The 26,783-nt window shown below is 36.3% G+C and overlaps 2 protein-coding genes across 3 annotated transcripts; one reads left to right on the forward strand and one right to left on the reverse strand.

The window, feature by feature from the left end:
* Nucleotides 1–2,053: 2,053 nt before the first annotated feature.
* On the reverse strand, nucleotides 2,054–13,349 carry LOC134741510 (cytochrome P450 4g15-like). Of its 2 annotated transcripts, XM_063674313.1 has the most exons (11): nucleotides 13,224–13,349; nucleotides 11,139–11,350; nucleotides 7,869–8,066; nucleotides 5,656–5,838; nucleotides 4,786–4,855; nucleotides 4,553–4,679; nucleotides 4,278–4,467; nucleotides 3,976–4,088; nucleotides 3,658–3,895; nucleotides 3,389–3,574; nucleotides 2,054–2,277 (listed from the first exon to the last, which is right to left on the reverse strand). In XM_063674313.1, the coding sequence occupies exons 2-11, from the start codon at nucleotides 11,344–11,346 to the stop codon at nucleotides 2,099–2,101; spliced, it is 1,692 nt and encodes a 563-aa protein (XP_063530383.1). In that variant the 5' UTR covers nucleotides 11,347–11,350; nucleotides 13,224–13,349; the 3' UTR covers nucleotides 2,054–2,098. The 2 variants fall into 2 exon arrangements, with proteins under 2 accessions (XP_063530383.1, XP_063530384.1); XM_063674314.1 differs by lacking the exon at nucleotides 13,224–13,349 and having other exon boundaries at nucleotides 11,139–11,361.
* Nucleotides 13,350–17,326: 3,977 nt separating this feature from the next.
* On the forward strand, nucleotides 17,327–26,783 carry LOC134741472 (facilitated trehalose transporter Tret1-like). The gene is made up of 3 exons (XM_063674254.1): nucleotides 17,327–17,471; nucleotides 22,516–22,657; nucleotides 23,109–26,783. Exons 1-3 carry the CDS (start codon nucleotides 17,352–17,354, stop codon nucleotides 24,362–24,364), a joined length of 1,518 nt encoding a protein of 505 aa, XP_063530324.1. The 5' UTR covers nucleotides 17,327–17,351; the 3' UTR covers nucleotides 24,365–26,783.

Below are 26,783 nucleotides of genomic sequence, written 5' to 3' on the forward strand. Positions count from 1 at the left end.
CCTAGCGGTGGAATATAAGGAAAAAGAAATCGTATGATATTTATTATTTAATTTATTAGAATGTCTCTGCCTATATATTTTATGATTTAATTATTTATTTAGGAATATAAACATTATTTAGCAAGCTAAGCGTTTTTCATCAATGCGTTATGCAAGTTTTTCTATGTATACAAACAGGCATCAGAGTATATGGTTATGTTTAGCTGTAATGTAAATTCTAAATAAAACGTTTTAAATACTTTATACTTAATAATTCCTAAAGCGTAACGTAAATTTTATACAACACTGTACATTTTTATTAAGCACGAATTAATTACAATAAAATATTATACATTTCATTTAGGAACAATGCATATCTATGTTTATTACATGAAAATTAATAAAATGTGTTTTATTCAGAAAATGATCATACGTGTTATAATTGTTTTGTAAATATATATTTAAGGATACCTTAAACAATTAACACATAACAAAGTCTTATCAAGCGCACCAAGCTACAAAGCAAGTTCTAGTAATACATTACATAAGTATATCTACTTAAATTGAAATAGGTATAATACTCCTAATATTCATTGAATAGTCTTACACAATATAAATTACATTTGATATTAACAAATGTACGATAACACTGATAAATCTATTTACCTACAGAAGGTATTCATGCATAATTTGGTTTATTATATTGATATAATACTTGACGCGGCGAATGATGTCCCTATGACAGTTTCTCCAACTGGCTTTTGGATACTTTATTTAAAAAAATAATTGAAGAAACAGGGTTTTACCCTATTTTTATTACATTAAGTAATAATTTCTCAATAAAATAACGTGTTAGCTATTATTTAGCATACAAAAACAGACAGACAGACGGACAGAGTCGCACCATATGGGTTCCTTTTGTACCTTTTTGGCTAAAAAATGAGCTGTCATAGTGATCATCGTTCGCTGCGTCAAGTATAGGTAAGTGCGTATTTATAACTGTATTAGACCGCGGGCCAGGAACATATTTCCATGACCAATCGCCTCCCGGGCGAAAACGCGTATAGTGGTTAACGGCTATGTATGATGAACCCTCGTGAACGTCAGCTGCCGCTCCGTTGGTGGGTTGAGGAATGGCAGCAAATAAAGTCTATAAAATTTTTTTGTCATCGCCTCCCGCTTGATACTTTGTCAGATGATAGTTTAGATGCTATTTCACAATAACTATTCACATAAACAAAATCGTCAGCCGATTGTATCGCTGTGGAAACACCGTCAGCTGGTCACATGAACATGTAAAAAAGAAAATTCTTTTTAGTCATCGGCGTCATCGCCTCCCGTCAGATGATAGTTTAGATGCTATTGTTAATAAAACAAATCGTCAGCCGGTTGTATCGCGGTGGAAAGGCCGTGTTACGCGTTTCGGTGGCTGCCATTCCTCAACCCACCAACGGAGCGGCAGCGTGACGTTCACGACGGTTCATCATACATAGCCGTTAACCGCTATACGAGTTTTCGCCCGGGAGGCGATGACTGACGAAATTTGCGCCTGGCTCGCGGTCCATATGGTATTTAATCCTAGAAACACATTGAAACACCTGTGTTATCTATCTCTAATGAACGTGTTTAGGAAAATATTCCTTTGTACAAAGGAAACACTCATTATGAAATAGTTATTTGTGCAACAAAAGAGGAAAGTTGGTTTTTCTTGCGAGTGTTGATTTTGAGTCCCGAGAAAGCGAAAAGATTCTATAATTGAATCACGAGCAAAGCGAGTGATTCTAAGTTAGAATATTGAGCGTAGCGAATGACTCAAAAACACGAGATGACTTTGCTCTCGTGTGACACATATATTTTTTTCACCTCAGTAGTGAGAACATATTAAAGGTTAAACTGTATTTTGAATTTGTAATAGACCTCGAAGTATGAAGTGGCAGTGGTGGCAGGGTGTTCATGGCCTTCACTAAATTAAAAAGCTATTTTGTTTCACTCCCTGGAGTGAGGAAAGTCGCACTTTCCTCACTCCAGGGAGTGACGAAAGTAGGCTTGTTCGAGCTGCTGAGGTGAAAATTAATTTGCAATCAATCATAGGATGGAATATAAGAAACAATAAAATTATTCACGCATTTGTGGGAACTTTCCTCCTGGGCTCAATCCTGACCCTGAATCCATCTGATCGCTTTAAAATAATGTCAGCTTTTAACATAAACTGGTCTTCAGGAATATCTGAGACCATCTTGAAATTCCTCAGTACCGTAGCGAGCAAGACTTTTAACTTCAGAATGGCGTATTTGCGACCTGTAATTAAAACATAGCATTGTGTTTTATATTAAACTTATAAATTGCTTTGTCAAGTCACTACATAGTATAAAACAAAGTCGCTTTCCGCTGTCTGTCCGTCCGTCTGTCCCTATGTATGCTTAGATCTTTAAAACTACGCAACGGATTTTGATGCGGATTTTTTAAATAGATAAGAGTGATTGAAGAAGAAGGTTTAAATGTATAATTTGTAAAGGTTTTGTGTAAATTAGTTGAACTACCCGTGCGAAGTCGGGGCGGGGCGCTAGTATTTCTTAAAACAAAGGTAAAATTCAGTACTGATTTTCGAGTCCAATCACAACATTAGGTATTTACCGAAAACTTTATCAAAATGACTCAATACCTACCACTGTACCTATTTGAGTCATCATCATCAAGCAATGGTTAAGGGGCCCACTGACTATCAGTCCGCCGGACGACATCGGCCTGTCAGTTGTTCGGAGCTGACAAATTTTTGTTTTAACTGACAGGCCGATATCGTCCGGCGGACTGATAGTCAGTGGGTCCCTTAACTATTGCTTGATGGTGATGACTCAAATAGGTAGGACCCCTTTAGAAAAAAACCTGAAAAGTGCAAGTCACACTTCGCGTACCGAGGGTTCCGTACAAATTTAACTAAGTTTTATTTTATTTTGTACAAATTTATAGTTTTCAGATCTTTGCCTGTATTTGTAGTGTAAGAAGACGATATTACTTGCCAAATTTCAGTTCTAGGTCAACGGGAAGTACCCTATACATTTTGATTATCTTGAGTGTTGAAATTTGCGGCATAAACGGCCGTATTTTTTTACGTTAACTTAGAAGTCTGAATTTATTCACAGCTTTAAGGGACTGTGGACCTGAGTATATGGTTTTAATTTCAACTCGATACCTCAACGCTTTCCCGAGATAAAGGGTCTTGATAGACAGACAGACGTACGGACGGACGGACAACAAAATGATCCTATAAGGGTTCCCTTTTTTTCCTTTTGAGGTACGGAACCCTAAAAATACCAAAAATATATAAATCTATTTCAAATGACTTGAATCAAGCCGAACGGTTAAAAGTAGTTGGTCAGTTGTTGGTTTCAATTCTGTTGTTTGTACTTACCGACACAGCTCCTAGGCCCGGCGCTGAATGGGATGTAGCTGTAGTAATGTCGGTCTTGGGTATTTTCAGCCAAGAAGTTGTCTGGATTGAACACATCCGGATCCTTATAGTATTTAGAATTGCGGTGAACCTTGAATGTTCCGATAACTACGGTCGAGCCCGCTGGCAGTACATAGTTGTTAGTGGCTACGACAAAAACATTTATCTATGAAGGAGCCTGAGCGAAGTAATGAACGAGATGTTGAATCTTTACATTAAGGAGTACTCACCAATTTTCACATCTCGTTTCAGTTGCCTCGCAATAATTGGTACTGGTGGATACATCCTAAGGGACTCAAAAATAACTCTCTCCAAGTATTTCATGCGTAAAGTATCTGAAAACGTGACCGGTCTGTCTGAGTCCCCAAAAATTTCATACAACTCATCATATACTCTAGCTTGAATATCCTGGTGAACTCCAAGGAGGCAAAGTACGAAGCTAGAACCAGCTGCTGTAGTATCGTGACCCTGAATAATCCATAAATTCGTAAAAATCTCATTTATAAATAATATACAGGAAAAAAATTGGTGTAATATTCAAATCTTACCTCAAACATGATAGTGTCAACTTCTTCCTTAATTTCGTGGTCACTTATTTTATTTGCACCACTTTGAGCCGATTCTATCATAAGATCCAAGAATGCAAGTCGTTTCTTTTCTCCTGAAAATATACACATTTTAGTTTTAATGTCAAGTTCCTAATTAGTGGCACTGAAAACGACCTGTATTTGGCGCCTTTTGAAAGAAAGGCGAAAACCAGAGGTGAAAGTTGCCAACCATTGCTTGGGTGTAGATATTAAGGTAATTTACCTCATACCCAAGTGTTCAATTAATGTAACCAAATTCTTACCAACATCGTTTTCATCATTAAAGTCCAAATCATCCCGATAGCCTTTAAAAACAGAATCAGCTAAGGTTTTCAAGTTATTCGCTAATCCAGTTCCGTCGTTTTCTTTAGAACGTGTCAATTCTTCAATCGATGTAGGTATTATACCCTTAGCTTTGTTTTCTAAGTATGTTTGCTTTTTGCTTTTGATTACCTACAAATGTAATAACACTCTTAACTGTCATGGAGCAAGATGAAATCAAATTGGAAGACAATCATGTTTATTTTATATCTATTACCTTATTTGTTAGCCCATGTATAATATTGAGAAGATTAACTTGTTGTTTGAAAAATGAAGTTATTTTGAAAATAGCGTCAAATCGCAACCAGAATTTGTAATGCCTCTGGTGGATGATATCGCACATTCTGCAAAATAAAGAAAACAGCAATGAACAATAGCTTAGATTCTGCACACTGGTGTTTGAAATTAAAGCCGTATATTTATATACCGATCTTAATGTAATCCACTTACTTCATGACTGCCATTGCATAATCAAATCCAGATTCGTCCTGAGTTTTTCTCGTGATTCCCATTGCAGTTTCTGCAAGGTGAAAATTTGAACTATTTTTATTAATTGCAACTGCGTCAATCTGTTAGTCGCTTTAAATTGATATTAATTTATGCAATAAAAGGTCTTGCACAAAATAAACATTATTACGGAAATAAAATGCATTGTCTGCACTTAATAAAGTCAATATCAGGTAGGTATAATGTAAGTAATGAGGCTAGAGTTGTTTGTCACTTTAATATTCATCAGGTTACCAGAAAGGTTGGCCGTAAAATTATTAAACAATGAATATTGTTTCACATAATTGGGTACTTGACACATGTTGAATATTATAACAAAATTTTGCTAAATGGATAAAAAATTAGCCATCCATTATAAAAAATTGGAATCTAAAAATATATAAGTATAGAGATTTTAAAAAATTACAAGTATCCAAAAATTTTGGTTTTTTTAAACTCAATTTCAGGGTCAAAATAGCAATTTTCTTAATCTTGTAATACATTTAGGACAGACTAGAGTAATGTGACGTCACATTACAATATCATTTAGTTAAGAGGCGTTTCAATCGTCGAGTGCGAGCGTCAGACTTTAACTCATTTCTGACCTTTGTGTTGCTTTAATGCCATGAGTCCTGTATAGACATTTGAACCTCAGGAAAATCAAGATCGATTGACATTATTTACAAAAAACTGTCAAGTAGCCAATTAATTGCTAAAGTGGCGCATTGCATAGTTTTAATTTAAAATTCTCATACCCATTAGGCTGTCCTATTAGAGATGCAGATTTGCGTGCTTATCAACCATATTGGCAACCAGAAATTGTAGAATCCTTACCAAGTAATATATCCACAGTAACTCCACTCATATAATCGTGGACATCAAAGGTTTTATTAATTTCGGCCTTCATCTTGTTAACCACGTTCATGCTGTTCTGGTTGAACACGCTCATAAACGATTTCAGGATGTTGATATGAAATGTCGGAGCAATCATTTTGCGATGAGAACGCCATTTTTCGCCTGAAATTGTGTCGAAGTCTAGTCAAAAGTCCCACTTTGTTGCTTACCATAAGGACGAGATTTGCTTGTATCTTTATACGAATAACCTGTCAAACCCTTATGGCAAGCGGCAGTGGGACTTTTGCTTGGAAGCGGCATAATTAGTTACGTAATTTAAGAGAAGTTTCTAGTTTGTTATGATTAAAGATTTAGATAGCACGCATGAAATTGGCAACTCATATCACTTAGGGTCAGTTGCACCAAACTGTTTGTCATCGTTAAATAGTTCGCTAACTTTTATTGTATGGAAAGTTTCATAGTAAACCACCGCAGCGCGCCGGGTGACGGTGATCAGTCTGTCATGATGCAACTGGCTGCAACTGGCTGGCAATCAACTAGGTATCGTGGAAGTTTTGCCAAATTCTAGAATCCATCCGACTTAGCTCTGACAAAGTACCTTCGCACTATAGTCGATGTAGCACTTGGCGTGTAGACTAGAGACGGACTATATTTATATTTTCAAAGTTGGTTATACGTAGATACTTAAATATACACGGAAACTGAATGTGTTATTATGCAATCTTGTTAGAATTACCACAGGATCCTAGCCTTTGATTTTCTACAAGGTGCCATAAAATGTACTGGGAATCCCAATGACATTATAATATATCATCAATTTCGCTATCATACTGCAAAGCATAACTCAATTCTACTTGATAATTTACTGATTCAGTAGCTAAACGACCAACAAGTACAGTAAGCATTAGTGGTAGCGGATAATAATATATCTACTGCCAAAACTATCTGCCACCTCTTCATAGTTTTATAAATGGAGATATACTTTTATCTGCAGTCTCTACCTACAAGTATCTGCCACACTGCAATTGTTTGACATTTAGGAACATACCTATCTCTTCCTGTAACGTTATGATAACGTTAGTAGATACTTTTGACGTGTAGTGTTAAGAGTCACACGAACCTGCAACTAAAAAGCCGCTCCCATACAATTGAAGTTAAGCTCTAATTTTAAAATAACATGCTTAAATTACATGAAACTTGGCATGAACATTAACATAAAACATATCTATAGTTTTCGTTGCAAAAAAATTTTATACAAAGAAAAAAGAGCGAGGTAGAAATTTTGTATATAAAACTTCTACTCGCTCTAACTTCTAGAAAACTAGAACCAGACATTGATACGAGTATATGTTTGTCACTTGAATGTTAATGCCAAGTTTTACGAGTATGTATCTCTTGATGATGACTGTCCAACAATCAACGAAAGCTATTTAATTATTGTCTGAATTTTATTCTCACGGAATTAAAGTAAACAAACAACTGTCACTGTTAGACATTTGCAGGCAAGTCAGGGGTTCTCAAAGTAAAGGGCTCGCAGAAAAACTTATAAATAAATGTAGGTAGTAAGAAATGACGGAGTTTTTCGGTAGCATACCTACATACTTACAAAAAAACGATCAAATTGATAACCTCTACCTTTTTTGAAGGCGGTTTAAATTAAAGCTATTAAAAACGATTACGGGAGCACTCAATCTCGAAAGTTTGAAAAATTATGTTTAGCGGCCCGCAACTTGGTCGCCCGGGGGAATCTCCATAGTGATACCAGTGCAATAAATAAACTACCCGACAAGCAGCCTTTTCTTTTCCATTAATATATTAATGTGTTTTATGATAGAATATAGATTCCTTTTAACAAAGTCAATATTTCTTGAGTGGAATATAAAAAGATTTCTAATAAATATGGAAAATATGGACAGTTTAAGTACCTTGAATGCTGCAAAAGTTTATTGTCACCAGCCACACCTTTGTTTACATTAATAAGGGCTATCGTTTTTTTGCTCACCAGTTGGCGCCTCTGTTGATGGTGGTCCAAAAGACTAAAGAACAGCTGTCAGTCATTGATGTGACAAGTGACATTTGACATTTCGAACTATGGAAAAGACCACCATCTACACTAGCGCCCCTAGCGGCGAATTCATACGCGTTAGCCCTCATTCCGTGAGAATAAAATGCAGACTATATATAGTAGATACCTGAGCTGATGAGTAAGCCTTCTCCTAGCCACGGCTTGAAGAACCTGTACTCGGAGGCCTTGTCGATATGCACGTGGCTGTTCAGGATGACCTCGACGTCGTCCGCGTCCGTGAGGAAGATGATCAGCTTCGAGCCGAGCCACCCGCGGATTACGCTGCCGTATTTCTCTCCATACTGAAGGCCGAGGTTGACCAGATCTACAGAAATGAAATGTTACGTAGCGTACTAAGTTGGCGAACAACGCGCGGACGCGAAGCGAAGCAAAGGGTTCCGTACCATTACCCAAAAAAAAACGGCAAAAAATCACGTTTGTTGTATGGGAGCCCCACTTAAATATTTATTTTATTCTGTTTTTAGTATCTGTGAAATTTTCAACTGGCTATCACGGTTCATGAGATACAGCCTGGTGACAGACAGACAGACAGACAGACGGACGGACAACGGAGTCTTAGTAATAGGGTCCCGTTTTTACCCTTTGGGTACGAAACCTTAAAAATGGCCCATTAAGCTCTATTTGGAAAAGTTATCCAGGGTGGCAAATACTCATAAATATGTACCCCCTTATTCATAAACGTCTACTAAAGTTGACAAGTCGCTAATAATCGTTTGTCCCTTTCCGACGTATTGGTATGATGGAAAGGGACAGACGATTATTAGCGGCGTCTCAACTTGAGTAGACGTTTATGAATAAGGGGGTTAGGACTTAACAATTTCTACTATAGCAGTGAAAAGAATAGCCGAAAGGCTAACCTAGCTAATCGCATATAACAACAAGTCCAGTAAGGGTCACTTGCGCCATACAGGGTTAGCCTGTAAAACCCGGAATTACCAGTACAATTAACCCTGTGTTAACGGTGAACTCCGAGTTAGTGGCTAACCCTGGATGGTGCAAGTGGCCCTAAGTGCACTTCATTATGTACAGTCGCCATCGCCAACAGATATATCCGAGACGCCAAAGTGTTCACAAATATCTGAATAAAGCCTCTATTATCAAAACGTTAATGTGAATGTTCAGATATTTTTGAGCGCCTTGGCTGTTCCGATATATTTGATCCCACCAAAACATTTTCATGTTAAATGTTGCCAAGATGAGACCATATGGCTCGCACTGTCAAAAAGTCACTAGATCTCATGTAGGGCCAAGCTTCTAACTCTACACGCCCTAACTTCACAAACCCTACGCCTTAGTCAAAATATGTCACTTGGCCGTTTCGCTACCGTCACATGGATTTCATTCTTTATTACTTTTCTGTTATACAATAGTTCTTGTAGTGACGAAAGCCACATACTTTGACTAAAGTGTAAAGTTTGTGAACTTGTAGGTTGTAGGTGTTGCAAAACGGAGTTTGTATAGCAACATTAAAAAGTTTAACTGGTTTCCATGGTTATATGTCAACTTTCTTCTCATGTTCTTCTTGGACAATATATCATTCTATTCGTTTGTAGTTTCGCAGTTTTAATTACTAAATTTACTTATTTGGAACCCAAGGCCTAAGAATAACCTTCAACAGTAGGCACGTCTTGGGGAGGAGGGGAAGGAGTTAATTTTGCTTTAGGTACTTTTCTTCATAATCTGCAGGACGAGTGCTCAACTGACTGAATATTAGGCAACGAGGTGAGAATGGAGTTCTATAAACAACTTTTATGCCACTGTTATGTTATGTGTACCTGGCAGGCGTATTCTATTTTAATAACAGGTTATGAATTAGATCTCGATTAGTTATGGATCTGATACGCCTGTGATTCACCGTATGAACATTTTCATTTCAGTTAATAATGAATACCGATCTAGTAACTTACTGAAGATACATCTTGTTAATTCCTTTTAATTTAATACATTGTAGGATGGTGTGCAGCAGTGCAATTGTAATTATTTAAATGTAAATTCAGTATAATTTTATGGAACTATGTTACGAATGATTGCAAGAATTTACATTGTGTTACCTTCTAATACACCAATAAAAACATTTAAAAGTCCCCGGCAAGCTCGGCCGAATTTCACCTTCCCATACACACTACATATACTTTCGTTCTCATTTTAAAACTACGTGTTCGATTGTAAAAATATTGCATATACAATGACACGAGGTATATCTAGGTCTGTAATTAGTTTATATAGCTCCAGTTTATAAAAAAAACGAAATAGAGCAAAAACCAGTTTTGTATGAAAAACTTAAATTCGCTGTATTTTTTTTACTATGATATCTGAAGCTACATAAACTAATTAGAGACCTCTAATACCTTATCTTATTGTAAGTACAAAGTTTCAGAACAATTCAGCTAGTTGTTTTAAAATGAGAGCGTAACTACGTTTGTATGGAGAACCGAGCTTGCCGGGGACTCTTAATATTTATTGAATGTACGTGATACTTTGCTATATCGTTAATGGTAGGCGCCAATAATAATATACACAGTAGGCACGAATGTCTTGACCACAATATTAAGATAGGTCCAATTTTGCCACTTTCAATTAAATATTTTCTGGTGAGTATTAGGCCCGCTTGCGCCTGACAGAGCAAAAATAATTATGTACGAATAAATACAAAAGGAGGAGGTTTCTTAATTTTATTATTGCTACATTATCAAACACAAAAAGCAAACCGTTAGGAAATATTAATCAGCAATCAAACCACGAATTTTCTTATAACATAAGAACAAATTAAACCGCAGGTAATGTATATTGTTAATCCATGTCCATCCATGATTAATGTACCTACTATATAGGTTAGTAGAGAAGGTTATATTACAGTGAAAATATCATTAGACTGCGGAAAATATTTTAATTTTAGCAGTCCATTGTGGTAAGTGGATATGTTTTGTGTCGTGTCGATTTACATTTATGAGGTGTCTTTTTACTCATCTTTATGGCGCAAGTGACATGGGTTATATATATATGCTTTAACAGACTTAAAAACATTAATTAATAATATATAGAATACGGTTGTAGTTTTAAGACCTTCTAATGTTATGTATTTGTGAGCGAACACATATTTAGTGGCTGTATTATGTTTCGAATAAAATCACTGAACTCGCAAATTTGCTTTCTTAAAATATAATTGTCCAAAATGATATTCTCTAAAATTGACGATTTTCTATGCCTATATTTCACTTTTTGTTTCACCCTGCATTATAATCTTTCCCAAAATGAGTATATTTTTAAAAACTAATCAGTAAAAAGTAACGCTGAATCCCCCCCCCCCCCCTCCCCCGCCCATCTGACCCCTGCTAAACATTGTCATTAACCGAATACAAACAATTGACGAACTTACCATCGGGCCTTTTCCCAAGTGCTAATAGAGCGTTGCCAAATATCGGCACGGCCATGGGTCCGGGTAGCTTATTGCCCATCTTGTACAGCCGCGAGCTTTGCTGCCACCGGTACAGGAGCCACAGGCCGGAGGCCAGCACCAGCAGCGGATAAAACATCGCTCTCGTGCTGTTTTGGATATCTGGCAACGGTTCCACTGTTGTCGACATTTGTCTATAGATACAAAAAAAGAACATTTTAATAATTGCTTCGTTGTGTACCTAAGGAGGTAAACAACGAAGACGGGAGGTAGGTCAAGGGAGTATAAATTTGCTTCAACCTGATCCGAGCAACCAACGGGAAGAAGAGAGCTGCTATTAAAAAAAATAGCGGAATCAGGATCCTCAGTAGTAAAGGAGTAAATTAGAAGAAGTGACCGATTTGCACGAAAATGCGGTTTGCGATAGTTTATGACATTTAATTTTTTTGGCTCTTGTAATTTGAGTTGAATGATATTGTCAATACAGTGGTCGCTCACAGCTATTTTAATTACCTATTATTACATAAGACCTAAACTGAATCACCTGTGTTCTACTTCTAAAATTACTTATAAAATTTACTTTATTTTACTTTACTTAAGGGTTGTATTTAATTGTATCCACAAGTGGCAAAGTAATTTAATTCACATTTTGAGTTGTTTTCTCACGTTGACCGATGGAACGACTTGACTTTTAAGTGTTGATTTTGAATGATAAATACGTATTTAGTAACGTTTATTTTGGTTTTATTTGCAATGTTATATTATATGTAATTGGTATGCTATGCTACTCGCATTTTGGTGTGGTGAAAAATTATCCTAGCAGGGAAGAAAAAGCCCTTTTCCGGATAGGTGATGTGAAGAAATGTTTTCTATAATTTCAATATCCAGAGAAAATGTGGACTACGTTTGCATGGGGAAGCGGTCGTCCCATTTTGTCTTAACTTGTACATTTTTGACGAATGCCGTGGATGGTTTTTGTGAAATATTGGACGAAGTTTGTTACGGAACTTACGGATGCTCGCTGTACACTTTGGATGAAACCTGCTTTGTGATAAGACCTAAACTGAATCACCTGTGTTCTACTTCTAAAATTACTTATAAAATTTACTTTATTTTACTTTACTTAAGGGTTGTATTTAATTGTATCCACAAGTGGCAAAGTAATTTAATTCACATTTTGAGTTGTTTTCTCACGTTGACCGATGGAACGACTTGACTTTTAAGTGTTGATTTTGAATGATAAATACGTATTTAGTAACGTTTATTTTGGTTTTATTTGCAATGTTATATTATATGTAATTGGTATGCTATGCTACTCGCATTTTGGTGTGGTGAAAAATTATCCTAGCAGGGAAGAAAAAGCCCTTTTCCGGATAGGTGATGTGAAGAAATGTTTTCTATAATTTCAATATCCAGAGAAAATGTGGACTACGTTTGCATGGGGAAGCGGTCGTCCCATTTTGTCTTAACTTGTACATTTTTGACGAATGCCGTGGATGGTTTTTGTGAAATATTGGACGAAGTTTGTTACGGAACTTACGGATGCTCGCTGTACACTTTGGATGAAACCTGCTTTGTGGATTTAGTTCTATATGGCTACCACCAGTTTGACGCTGACATATTCGCTAGCGTGTGCGTAACTTACTTTCTATGCATCTCGCTCGTGCTCGCATATTAGTGCGAGCGAAATGTATATAAATTTAAAGCATTATATGCGATTGCCAAGTCACTATATGTATGTCAAAAATAAAGATATCTAATATTGACACGATTTTAACACTTCTAGCATAACCGACTTGGTTTCACATTACATATCAAAACTTTTTTATAGTAGAAGAATTGCGTTGTGAGACTTGCATCTTTTTACATGTAATATTTTTGATGGGATTTTTGTTTTCTAAGATAACTAAAATTATTTTCCTACAATACAAATAACTCAATTTTTTGCAATTACCAGGACATATCCCAATCTCACTACCTCACTACCTAAGTCAGCAACTTGTTTCCCACAGATGCAAAAGTCTCTCTATTAATTTAATTCTCTTATTATTGTTTACTAGCACTTACCTGTAATCACTATAAAGGGTACGGTAAAAATGCCACGACACACACGCGGGCCTTCAAACGTCCAGTTGCAAAGTGATTCCCATTTTTTGCATAGCAGCGTTTTATATGATGACACTTTGACATTACACGTCAATGGACAATGAAGTAAGGCCACGCCCGTGCAGGTGCGGTAAGTGAACGTTTATTAGGTTAACCCAATACATATTTTTGGCGTTCGTAACCCAATTAATAATCCCTAAATAACTCTTATAAATGCGAAAGTAACTCCGTCTGTCTGTATGTCTGTCCGTCTAATAAGTACTTCTTCACGCTTAAACCGCTGAACCGATTTAAATGACATTGTGTAAACTAAAACAGGATTTTATGCCGTGCACTCGACTTACTTTTAATCCTGGCGTTTCGAACATGACATTACGTCGTTGATCACAGGCAGACTGGTGAAGAATTGTATCAAAATCTTCTATCTGCGCAGGTTTTTCAGCACACGAAATTATAGACACGCATCATAGTAGTACGCACGCAAGTAGTGCACGCGATAAAGTTTCAGTTAAAATAATAAGTAAAGATCATGTTATAAGAAGATAAGATAAATCTATGCCTGTAATTAGTTTATGTAGCTTCAGATACTATAGTAAAAAAAATACAGCCAATTCAAGTTTTTCATGCAAAACTTGTTTTTGCTCTATTTCGCTTGTTTTATAAGCTGGAGCTATATAAACTAATTACAGACAGTATGTGCAAAGATTCATTACAATCCAACACGTAGTTTTAAAATGAGAACGAAACTCCGTTTGTATGGGAAGGTGAAATTCGGCCGAGCTTGCCGGGGACTCTTAAGCAGACTTCAGCAATTTCACATTCTCCATTTCTATCGCTTTGATTTTTAAAAATAACATTTCATTGTTTTCCACAGATTTTCGAGTGATAAAATATTACGCTCGTAATTCAAAAATCGGCCCCCTTGCCCCCTATACTCTTACCAAGTTACCATGAGTCACTGACAGTGTCAAGTCAACAATGACATATACGCTAACGTCTATGTAACTTACTGTATGCATCTCGCTCGTACTGGCATATTAGTGCGAGCGAGATGTATAGAAAGTAAATTACACAGGCGTTAGCGTATATGTCAGTGTCAATGTCAAAATAGATTTGTGTAGCTAGCCGACGAAAGTCTATGAATAACGTGTTTGAAACGGGAAAGTTTTAAATTCTATACCTCATACTACATTTCATATTGACTGCGTACGTAATAATATAAATTTACTATTTTAATAGTTATTTTAGAAAAAACCACCAAGGACCCTAAAACAAAAAATCCAAATCCAAATGGCATTTTAATACTGCTGTGGTTGGCGGTACCTTAATGCTCACAGATCAAAGAAATACGAAGTGATCTGTCAGCGTCAGCGTTAGGCCGACTCAAGCCGCTCGACGCTCCGCTTCCGTAGCCTCCGGGTAATGCTGCAGGGCATGAGGGCACACTTGAGGGCCTAACGCCAACATCGAAAAATTTAAAAACGTTATCGGCCTCTCTATCGCTCTTGCATATTCGAGTAATAGAGGTAGATAGCGACTTTTCGGTCAGATTGAATAGGTAAACTGCGACGATGGGATGCACTGTCGCCGCAGACTACTGACGTCCATTGGGCGGTAAAACTGTCAGATTGCAGTTCTAGGAATATTATAAACAAACATGTTAAAATTGCATTCTTCATTCTTTTAATTTCTTGTTTTTAGGATCTGAAATTAATTAACTAATTAATAACACCAGCTATTTATGCTCCCGCAATCTCGGAATGATCTTTTCACCACACCAGCTGGTAAATGCCCTCTTGATGGTTCAAAAACTGATGAGAAAGTTTCATTTTATACACATGTGTGGCAAAGTAATCAAATGCAAATTTTGGTATGTTAATCCTTATGTTGGCTAGTAGAATTGACTCTTAAAGTAGTAGTATTAAGAACTATGAGAAAGACATTAAAAAAAATATATAATTAAATTAATAAATAATTAGTTACTGAGAAACATGTTTTCGTTGTTGTAGCGCCTGCAGAAATGTAATAGTTATGTGGCATAAAAGTAAGAGCATCTGTAAAGCAAAAAAAGGCGTGGCGATCCCGATTCCGAATCAAGACAATTTAGTATAGGATCTTGGCATTACGTATTTGATCAATTTCTCTCCTGGGACGGGCAACTTTCGGAGGTGAATCGAAAGGTCACTGAAACTTTACGCGCACTTTATCTTTATAAAAACTTTCTTCCGATACCTACCAAGAATCTGCTTGTACAAGCACTAATTCTGCCACTTATTTACTACCTACGCTGATTACGACGAACACCTCTCAAAGACGCACTACGAATATCTCTCAATTGATAATTGTGTTAGAATTCCAACTGATATAGGTATTTTGAATGTTATGAGCAACATAGTTAACAAAAGTCTTTAATTAATATGCTATTTTAGGATATACCTATTACGTTTTGGCTTAATCGGTTAATATCAATTTTACTTGGTAGCGTTAAATTATAATATTGTAACTATTTATTAGCGGTTTATATCAAAACAAATTTTATTGATTTCGATTTACTCCATACATAAAATATCAATCAGGCCAACAAAGTATGATTTTTTGGCTTCAGCCCCCATAGTGTGTGTGTGTGTAATGTGTTATTAAACAGTTTATTTTTTCAATAAATAAACAATTAATTCTTTAAATTGTTGTCGTGTTTTATCGTCAGATTTTGATAATATTTGGTGCATAGATAGTGTGTGAAAATTCTTTTCACATCACCAATTCGAAAAAGGGGTTTTTCTTCCCTGCTAGGAGGGATCAAAGTGGCACTTTTCTTCCCTGCTAGGAGGGATCAAAGTAACACTTTTCTGTTCTAGGACACTATTAAAAAAAAAATTGCTCATTATTTTTTTTAGGTTAAATAATATTTTTAAACATCATAATTACCTCATAGGTGATTTGAAAAGCAGTATGTGTCACATGGTAGCAAAATTATTTCCATCTTGGGCGTCACACACTTGAATCCCTCACTACGCTCAGGATTCTACTTTAGAATCCCTCGTTACTCTCAGGATTCTATTATAGAATCCCTTGCTTCGTTTAGGATTCAATGTACGCCCTCGCCGTAAATATGTCATTTTGCTCCCTTGTAACACAATCTACTATTTCGTTGTCTTGTTTCTGACCACTCTGTCATGCTTCTATTTTTGTCTTTTATCAAATAAATAAAAAAAGTTGAGTTCTATTGCACGTCTTTCTATCTGTAGATTATAATTCTCTTGAGAAAAATTAAAAACTAAATTTCAACCCAATCTAAAAGCTCCCCTCCGTCACATTTTTTGGGGACAGAAAACAAGGCAACGAAAAGAATTTTGACACATATACCTAATTAAGTGCAATTTCACCGTATGTCATGTCCCACAAAATGTTCCTCTGTGTTACGAAAACGTACGGTATTTTAGTAACTCAACGGAAAATTATACATTTTTTGACAAATTGGGATTTCGTATTTATTTTTTCAAAAATGAGGAGCATTTCAAACTTACCAAATTTAATCAAAACTAACGAAAAAATAATGGCCCAAACACGCATAGGTCTGTTTACAAACTTCGTAACATATTTTTTTTTATAATAAGCTACTTATTTTTTTAAAGAAAATTATTTATTTAATCTTTATAGCGAACAAATAGCGAACTTAATGCCTTAAGGCATTCTCTACCAGTCAACCAATGGGTTAAACCAGAAAGATTAAGTAGAAGTAGACAGTCTTTACCTACTGTCATTAGTTAAATTCCTTCTCAGTTCCTTAAATAATTAAATCTTTTATTATAAATAAGTTGGAAATAAGGACCAACGGCGTGGTTGGAGTTGGAATCCGTGCTCATCACACAAATAAATGCCCTCACCAGTATTTGAACTCAGGACCATCGGCTTCATAGGTAGGATCACTGTGTCACTAACCGGACACAAACAGACAGACAGCTAGTCATTGCCACATACAGTCACTACATTGACTCATTGTGATAAGATAGTATCGTATCTATTAAGAGATCCACAAGAACACAAATCTTTGTTACGGGCTAGTGCACAGTGCTGACCGGTTGTCTCGCCATGGAGCACGGAAACAAAGTGATTTCTACGGAATTGGAGAAAATTCACAAGCAAAGTTTAGAAAAAGACAATGAAGTCAAACATGTGTATTACAATACCAAAACGCCGTATCGTAGACAGGTGTGTGTTACATGCATAATTTTAATACCTAAGTGTGGTTAGTGTAAAAAAAAGCGCGAAAATTTCGTCTAACGTAAGGTAAACGTACATAAAGTTACATTGTAAAAAAATGGTAAATTTAGGTCACTTTTCGCCGAAGTTACCTACATAATATAATTAATATTATTGTCATATGTGAAAAAACTGCTCTACCTAAGTATACAAAATTAACACATAAGATTAAGCCTTATAATAATAAAAATACCAAATAGCATAAATAAATTACAAATAGTACAGCGAATCAAAATTGAGATACACGCATGAAAATCCTAGAATAGAGCAAAAATTAAAATGATTTAGTGATATGATTTGATATGAGTTTCTAAAATGACCCGCAACTTTAAATGACTCAGTTTGTCATTAAATTTAAAATAGGTAAATTAATCAAAAATATGGATACTTAGGTATGTGAAACTTTTCTAACTTCAATAATGTATCTACTTTGAATGAAAACACATCAACATTCTTAAAATTGTACGGCATAATATGCGTAACTAGAGAACCTAAGCACCTTTATAATATACCTGTACTTAAAGGGTGTACCGAAAAAAAAACTGTAAACTTCAAATGAAAAAAAAATGATGCAATTGATAAGGATTTTTGGAATTTAGGATTACTAGAATATGAAGTTACTTTCAATTTAAATGATTATTATTATCAGTTTTTTATTATTATTAAGTCTCTGCAGGAGTGATAAGAAGCTTTTTCCTAGCGCATTCAGTGGCAGCTTTGTCCGGAGCTGTTTTTCATATTTGCCTGCACCATCCCAACTCCTGCAGGAGTTGTTAAAGTTTTTTGGCTGTTTTATCCTTCTCTTTTTATACACTCTTGATTCGAGCCCATGAATAGTCGAGAGCACGGCACTGCAGGACGTATTGTGGTCTTACTTTGCTCATCGTCTATTACAAAATGCGACTTTTTGTACGAAGGAAATTGTATGATTTTCGACTTGGCCCAGAAATTAATAAAGCAAATTTTCGGTTACTTTAGCTATCCTAACTTTTGTACGAATCTATGTTTCTTTATAGTTCGTTTCACTTAAGCTGCATATGTGCCCCAATTTTTCACGATAAATATGACGGCATGCGGGGGCGGGCGCAAATTATATTACCTAACAATCTTTCTGATGGTCCTAGGGTCACTTGTTCCTAGAGGTCCGCCGCTTCGAGACCTCTGTTCAAGAGACAACGTACAAAATTATTTATTTATATTATGAAATGCACGAATCTTCGAGGTAGTTTTAAGTGTATCGAAAGCAAGCATGGAGGATGTTGAAGATTTTCTTGTCATTTGGAAAATATTAAATTTCAGTGATCTCTTTTATTCACCGGTGTAACGTCGTATGGCGTAAAACCAGAATTATTTATATTGGAATATATAATTTAATAATAGGACTTTTTACTGCGGTTAGAAAGCTGTCGTCATCTTGCTTGGAAATAAAATTACAGCCGTTTGAAATTTACAGTTTTTTTCGATACACCACTTAAGTATTAATGATAATTATTAGTCGCACTTAAACTATCGTGAGACATATTTCAAAATATGTATCAGTACGGTTTTTACTCACTATTATTTTTAGTCGCTTTTGGCGACATGTTTCGGATTCTTTGGGAATCCATCCTCAGGCACGAGTGTCTGCGGCGGTTGTACACTCGTGCCTGAGGATGGATTCCCAAAGAATCCGAAACATGTCGCCAAAAGCGACTAAAAATAATAGTGAATAAAAACCGTACTGATAGATATTTTGAAATTATTACATTAAAATACTTAAATCTCGTTAATATACATATTCAGATTCTTATATGTATTAGCTATTTTACAGTATTCATGTTACAAAAATAAACGGAAACTAACATACCTATCCTGGAGTCGTTTACATAAAGCCCTTGAACTAGTTTGGATGCATTTATTAATGTAAAGTACCTATTCTGTAATAGGTATTGAATTATGATTAGACAATGACCGACCGGACTTCCCTGGCATTCCTTGTTTGCATTGTAATTAGGAAATACGTGTGCCTTACTATAGTTGTAAATTGAACAGTGATCTGTAAACGTTCTAGCGACAGAATCGCGATAATACAAAAATATTGTTAGCAATTATTAAAAGAGTGTACATTATTCAAAACTTTATGAAAGTTTTTATAGATAAAATGCACAAGTTTTTGTATAGTTACACTAAGTTCCCTAGGATAAATAAAGTCAATAAATTATAACAAACCTAAGTTCAGCGAACTTGAGACAATGAAAATGCAACTTTACAAATTATTAATGATATGACTTCCACGTGCTGCCCTTGTTTAATCGGTACTCGTACAATGTATGGCAGTTGATATAACAATATTATGTAAATATGTACTCTATTCACATAACAAACTCCCAGACTTTAACCACGATTAAGTTTAAGTTTTGTATACATTCAAGAGTACATCGTTTTTCAAATAAATTAACATTACTTATAAATAATTCTCATATCTACACATGCAGATAAACAAAAGTAATCTCTATCTTCCGAATGTTAAGTTCCTAGTATCCTAATTTCTGGTTTCTGATTGGTGGATGCTGACTTACATTGACTACAACTGATTCCGATGTACTTTTAGCTGTGGCTGCAGCCTGCTGTACTGATAAAGTACATTCATTTTACTAATGTAGAATCTCAACCTCTTGGTCCCAGAAAACGAAATTGAAAGCTAGATTTGTGTGTTTCCCGTACCCATTTATTGAAATCGCAGATTTAGTTATAATCATTGAAAACCGACTTTTGTCTGCCAAATATGATAAAGTATCATTGATCACTTATCAGATTTGCAAAAGAAATTGTTATCTATCTTTGTTCGTTGTTGTTATTGATCTTATGTATATTGTCCATTTCCTAAATTCTTATTTCTCCTTATGTTGGCATACTTCTTAACTGTCAAAATTGTCGCCTTTCCCGCTCTTTTTCTAACAACTGTACATATGTCCGGTGTTGTCTGTGACGTCCATAACAATAAATGTTTTTTTTATTTTAGGTACCCAACACAATTCCTTTTACCAAATCAAAATTAATTATACACCGAACATTCTTATCGTGCGTGGTAGGTACCTACGGCTTGAAACGTCGTCATTGACAAAATCCCTCCTGCCAAAACTCACGAGAGGGGAAGGCCATAATAATAAAATTAAAAAACCGGACATGTGCGAGTCGGACTCGCCCACCGAGGGTTCCGTACTTTTTAGTATTTGTTGTTATAGCGATAACAAAAATACATTATCTGTAAAAATCTCAACTGTGTAATAGCTATCACGGTTGATGAGATACAGCCTGGTGATAGACAGACGGACAGACAGACAGACAGACAGAAGGACAGAGGAATTAGTAATAGGGTCCCGTTTTTACCCTTTGGGTACGCAACCCTAAAAATGGAGCGTTACACAAAAGTAGAACGTGTTATCATTGTTAAAACGCCCATGAAACAATCGATTTATTGCAGCAACGATTCCCAGACCGTATCATCTCACGAAATTCAGATGTCAACTGCCCACCAAGATCATGCGATTTAACAACGTGCGATTTCTTTCTTTGGGGTTTTGTGAAATCTCGGGTTTATGCGAATAAACCAGAAACAAGTCCAACGCTAGTGTGAACGTAACTTACTTTCTATGCATCCTGCTCGTACTGACATATTAGTGCGAGCGAGATGTAATAGAAAGTAAATTACCTAGACGTTGGCGTATATCTCAGTGTTGACACTGTCAGTGACTCATGGTATGGGTACTGAGCTCGAAGCCGAGATCCAACGCGTTATCAGTGAGGAGTCACGACTTTGTCAAAAAATCATCGAAGATTTCATGAAAAGAGTAATGAACTGTAATCAGAGCCATGGGGGCCATTTGCCGAATATTTTATTCATACATAATCGGAACATAAATACCATATTTAAAATGCAATACAAATATCACAACTTAGAGCTCTTGCCCACTGACGTCCAGTTTTTTTCGGGACACGGTTTTCTGCAGGATTCGTTTTAGTAGTATACGTGCTAATATAGTAACGTTTACACGACTATTCTGTTTGCGGGATACTGCTCGCATACTACAGAAAACGGGATCCTGCAGAAAACTGTACCCGCAATAAACTAGACGTTAGTGGGAAAGCGGCCTTACTAAAAAAATACGCGTTTTAATTTTTAAACGGAATAGTGCGCTCTTATTGAGACACCCATTATATTAAATGTATATGTATGCACTGACCATAAAATGTCTTTATCTCTACGCTTTTAATTTGGTAACGTTAGATTCTAATTTATAAGCGGTTATATCAAATGAGGTTTAATTGACCCCGGCCTGCCGTAAGTATTTACAAGATCGATTTACAATAGCTTGCGCCAAACGTTGAAGATGGAAATATTGTTAGTTGGAGAGATTAAAGCTATCATTTTTTTAAACTAAAAAAAACTTGTTGGTAACTTTGATCCCAAGTAGCTACAAGTAGAATAATATAAATAAAACTAATTCCTACACTGTGCCTATTTGCCGCTGTGATTTAATTGTAAATTATAGGTACATATTTACTTTGTACACTCAAAATATGAAATGTTCATTAAGCGATTCATCTCGTTTTGTACGAAAGGAGACTGCATAATTTCGGAATACTTATCGAAATATGAACGATAGTATAATTGCCGTGTGGTTCAATTAACCCTGGTCTACCATAACTACAGATTCTGAAGTAAATTAATTTTGTACTAAGTAAAAACGTCTGCAAACGATACCATAGAGTTTAGAAATACCACGATGTCTCGCCCGAGACAGTGAGTTTTTCACTTTTCCTTTATTTCTAAAGATTCTGATGGAAATTTGAAATATACTTATTAATAAAGGTTCGATTTAAAAACCCGAAACATTTTTTATGCCATGAACAGCTTTACTTTAGTTGTTAGAAACCTAACCGAGCAGAGTTATCTCGAGTAAAATTTGTTAATAGCAGTATCTAAATTTAATTTAACATATTATGCCCGCAGGCATTGGCGGCGCTTGGCACAGTGGTGCTCAACTGTGGAGTTGGAGCCACAGCCGGATTCTCCGCGGTCCTCATACCTCAGCTGAAACACGGCCGGAACAAACTCGACCACAAGCTTAACACTGAAATGGAGTCTTGGGTAGGTACGTGTATCTGCTTCTAAAGTTATGTAACAACGGTTAATAGTCAATCATCGAAAGAATGCCCGCTGTGCCGCGTAGAGGGTTGCGCAAATTGTCAATGAGGTTAGGTACCCGTACGATTGTTTAGGTAGGTATTTAGTATTTATGAAAGTCGTGCAGGATAATAATATTAATAACGCGATTGTAAAAAAATATATTTAATAATATGAGATACCATTCTTAATCTAGTAACAAGCCTTATTGTGTTTGCTTGGAAACTAAATTGATTCGTCCTATAATATTTATTTATTCTGTTCTGTCTGCGTCATTTCATGCCAGTTGATTGACCGAAGGGCAAACAAGTTCATAAGAATTTGCGCGGCATACCTGATGCGCTTCTTACGTACACTCTCTTTAATTTGAGGTGCGTATTAATATCTAGTACCTAAGAATATTTTTTAATTTTTTTCAGCTGCTGCCGCCTCATTTGCGCTTATATTTGGCAACCTGATATCGGGATACTTGATGGAGAGGTACGGCCGAAGAAGTTCTCAGATTATGCTATCCTTTCCTTATATGGCCGGATGGGCCATCATTGGCTTCGCAGACAATATATATTTAGTGCTACTTGGAAGATTTATCACTGGATTTTGCCAAGGCTGGCTGGGTCCTTTGGGCTCGGTGTTTGTTGGAGAAGTCAGCAGTCCTGTAAATAGATCTGTATTTTTAGCCGGTTTGTCACTGGCAATAGCTTTCGGAGTGTTCATGTCGCATCTTTTTGGAACACTAATGCACTGGAAGCATGCAGCTTTACTTTGTGGATTATTTCCGCTAATCGGATGCATTTTGACGTACTGTGTCAAAGAGTCTCCTACCTGGCTAGCATCAAAAAACCGAGTCGATGATTGCATAGAATCATTCCAGTGGTACCGCGGAACAAGTCCTGAGATGAAAAATGAACTTGACAAAATTATATTTGAGCAATCTCAAAGAGATCAATCGAAGAGTAAACTAAAGACCTTACTGGCAAATATAAGAAAGCCTGAATTTTGGAAGCCACTCTGCATAATGATCGTGTTCTTTATATTAACGCAGCTAACTGGAGTTAATGTAATTTGTGCGTATACTACAGAGATGATGAAAGAACTCATCGGGAACCACGCTAACAGAAGTACATCGAGTGCAGCCATGTTAAGTGTAGATATTCTAAGATGCATATCCTTAGTTGTTGCGTGTTTCCTACTTCGTAAACTTGGTCGTCGACCAATGGCTTTATTCAGTGGAGCGTCTACATGTCTTACTCTAATAGCACTATCTGGTTACTTATATCTCGTCAACAACCGTGTCATAAGACATATATCGCCATTTGTTTCCCTAAGTCTGATAGCTATTTATATTATTGTTTCTAATTTTGGTGTAGTACCTTTGCCCTGGAACATGGTCGGCGAGCTGTTTGCAACGGAGACAAGGGGTTTAGGCTCAGGCTTTAGTGTCATGACTACCTCGGTAGCTTACTTTGGGACGATAAAAACTGCACCTGCAATGTTCGAAAGCATAGGACACCACGGAACGTACCTATTTTACGGATTATCTACTATGCTGGGAACTATATTTTTATTCTTCTGCTTACCTGAAACAAGAGGTAAAACTTTAATAGAAATCGAAGAGCACTTTAGAAACAGTGAACAAACAAAGACTAAACCTGTTCCTGATGACGGAACTGTATAATCCTTTTTACTTTAAATATAATACTTTTGAGGATCTCTTTACTGTTAATAGTCTATTTTTACAGTTAAAATATTTAAAATTAGTAAAATTATACAAGTTGTTAAATAATTACATAGGTAGTAGTAATTAGTTAGACTATTTATAATTAGCGATAACCGCAAAGAAATTATTTTTTTCGGTAATTTGCAGCGATTTGCAAAATTGCATGGACACATTGTTAATGAAATGAAATTCATTAATATTAAAGTGGATATGCAGTTTAGCGACAGGACTTACCTGCGCCATTATTGTTAATTTAATTATTTATTGAATTAAAGTCTGATAAAAGCCAATAACTAGATAACAATATGTTCCAGTGATAAATAAATGTGCCATTATCACGTTGTTCTATGTACAGCCTTAGGATTTTATGACGAACTATGATTAGGAAAAACAAACTGCAGTCTAACAATATATTTACTCGTGTTATTTGTTAAAGATTACTTCAAGGCCAGAAAATGAATGCTCAAAAAAAGTTATAGAGGGAAATGCTTGGAACACAATTTTTGACTTCGTAACTTGTTTGGACTAGTTAGGAGGACATAGGAACATATCAAGTCCCCGGCCGTAGCCCTTGAGCCGGGGGGAGGGGGGTTTGAAGGTTCCATTTTTCGGTTTTTCGATTATATCTCGGAAACTATGGATCTTAGCGACATGGCCACTTATACAAAATGAAAGTTAATATAATTTGTTACAAGTTTTATTTAGTCAAGTTTTTCAATATCTTGAATAGGTTTTGAAATATCCGCTCTTGAAAGTTTATTTAGGGCTCTAAATTTTATCTAGATATCTATATCAGTGAAGCTGCTAGGCCATGTTTGGTATCGTTTTTGTATAAATCGGGAGTGCTGAATCCATTTATAGTATCAGATTGAAGTAGAATCATTATTTAAATAAAAGAATTAACTCCCCTTGATGCTTAAACCGCTGAACCGATTTCGTTTTGGTATAGAAATAGTTTGAGTCCCGGGGCAGGACATAGGATAGTAGGATAGTTTTTATAACCAAAATCATGTAATCATGCATGGGGAATCAATAACCGCTGAACCGATTTAGATGAAATTTGAGATGGTCTACATGATTGATTTAGTTGAAAAAGATACCAAACATGACTTTAAAACCCAAACTTAAACAGTATTAACTTCAGGAATTCACTTTCGGCTAAGAATCTGAATTCCCCCCACACCCCATTTCACAACTTTAAAGGATGATTTTTGAGATAAAAACTATCTTATGTCCTGTCTCGGGACTCAAAATGTATGTATACCAAATTTCAATTAAACCGGTTCAGCGGTTCTAAAGCATTCGATCTGGTATCGTGCGATTTGTTATGGGATAAGTTAAGGAAGGAAACAATCCTGGCACCTGAATGCATATTGTTATTACAATACTGGTATAACCACCAAAAAAACCAAGTATGGTGGGGAAGCGTGGTCTCTGGGGAGTATAGTTTGGGGTATGGGGTGAGCTGAGAGAACCAGCTGATTGAGGAGCTTAGTAGCACCGGAGTCGGTTGCCATGTAGGAGGAGTGTGTATAAATAACCTAAGCTACGCTGACGATATGGTGCTGCTAAGCCCTTCAATCAGGGCGCTCCAAAGGCTAATTTCAATATGTCAAGGCTATGCGGAACCGCATGGCCTAAAGTACAATGTAAAAAAAAGTGAGCTTATGGTTTTCAAGCCCAGATCTAAGACCTACACCAGTTTGCCTGATGTAAACATATGGCACACCTCTGCTTAGAGTAAGCAAGTTTAAGTACTTAGGCCATTGGGTTACTGAAGATCTTAGCGATAACTGTGATATAGAGAGGGAGCGTAGGTCGCTGGCCGTGCGGTGCAATATGCTTACCCGCAGGTTTGCACGTTGCACACACGCAGTTAAAGTAACGCTTTTCAAAGCTTACTGCCAGTATTTCTACATGTACAGCCTGTGGGGTAGCTATAAGCAGCGGGCGTAAAGCGACCTGCGAGTGCAATACAACAACGCTTTCAGGATGCTGGTGGGGCTGCCTCGTCACTGTAGCGCCTCCGGGATGTTTGCGGAGGCGCAAGTCGACGGCTTTGCGGCCATCATGCGGAAGCGGTGCGCCTCTTTACTTAGCCGCTGGCGGGGCAGCGCTAACAGTATCATGATGGCGTTGTTGGATAGGTGGGACTCCCCTCTGCTGCAGCAGTGGACAAAACTCCACACTGCAGTAAAATAGGTTAATTTATACTTAGGTATGTAGGTTAAGATTAGTTTTGTAAATCTTCTAACACTATTTTATAAGTTAGTGTAATATGTAACTAACAACTATGGATTTATGTCCGAAATAAAATTCTTTTATTATTTATTATATTATTATTATTAAGCGTGAAGAGGATTTGACAAAAAAAAGT

The sequence above is a fragment of the Cydia strobilella genome, chromosome 5 (assembly GCF_947568885.1).
Source record: "Cydia strobilella chromosome 5, ilCydStro3.1, whole genome shotgun sequence".
NCBI classification, from domain to species: Eukaryota; Metazoa; Arthropoda; class Insecta; order Lepidoptera; family Tortricidae; genus Cydia; species Cydia strobilella.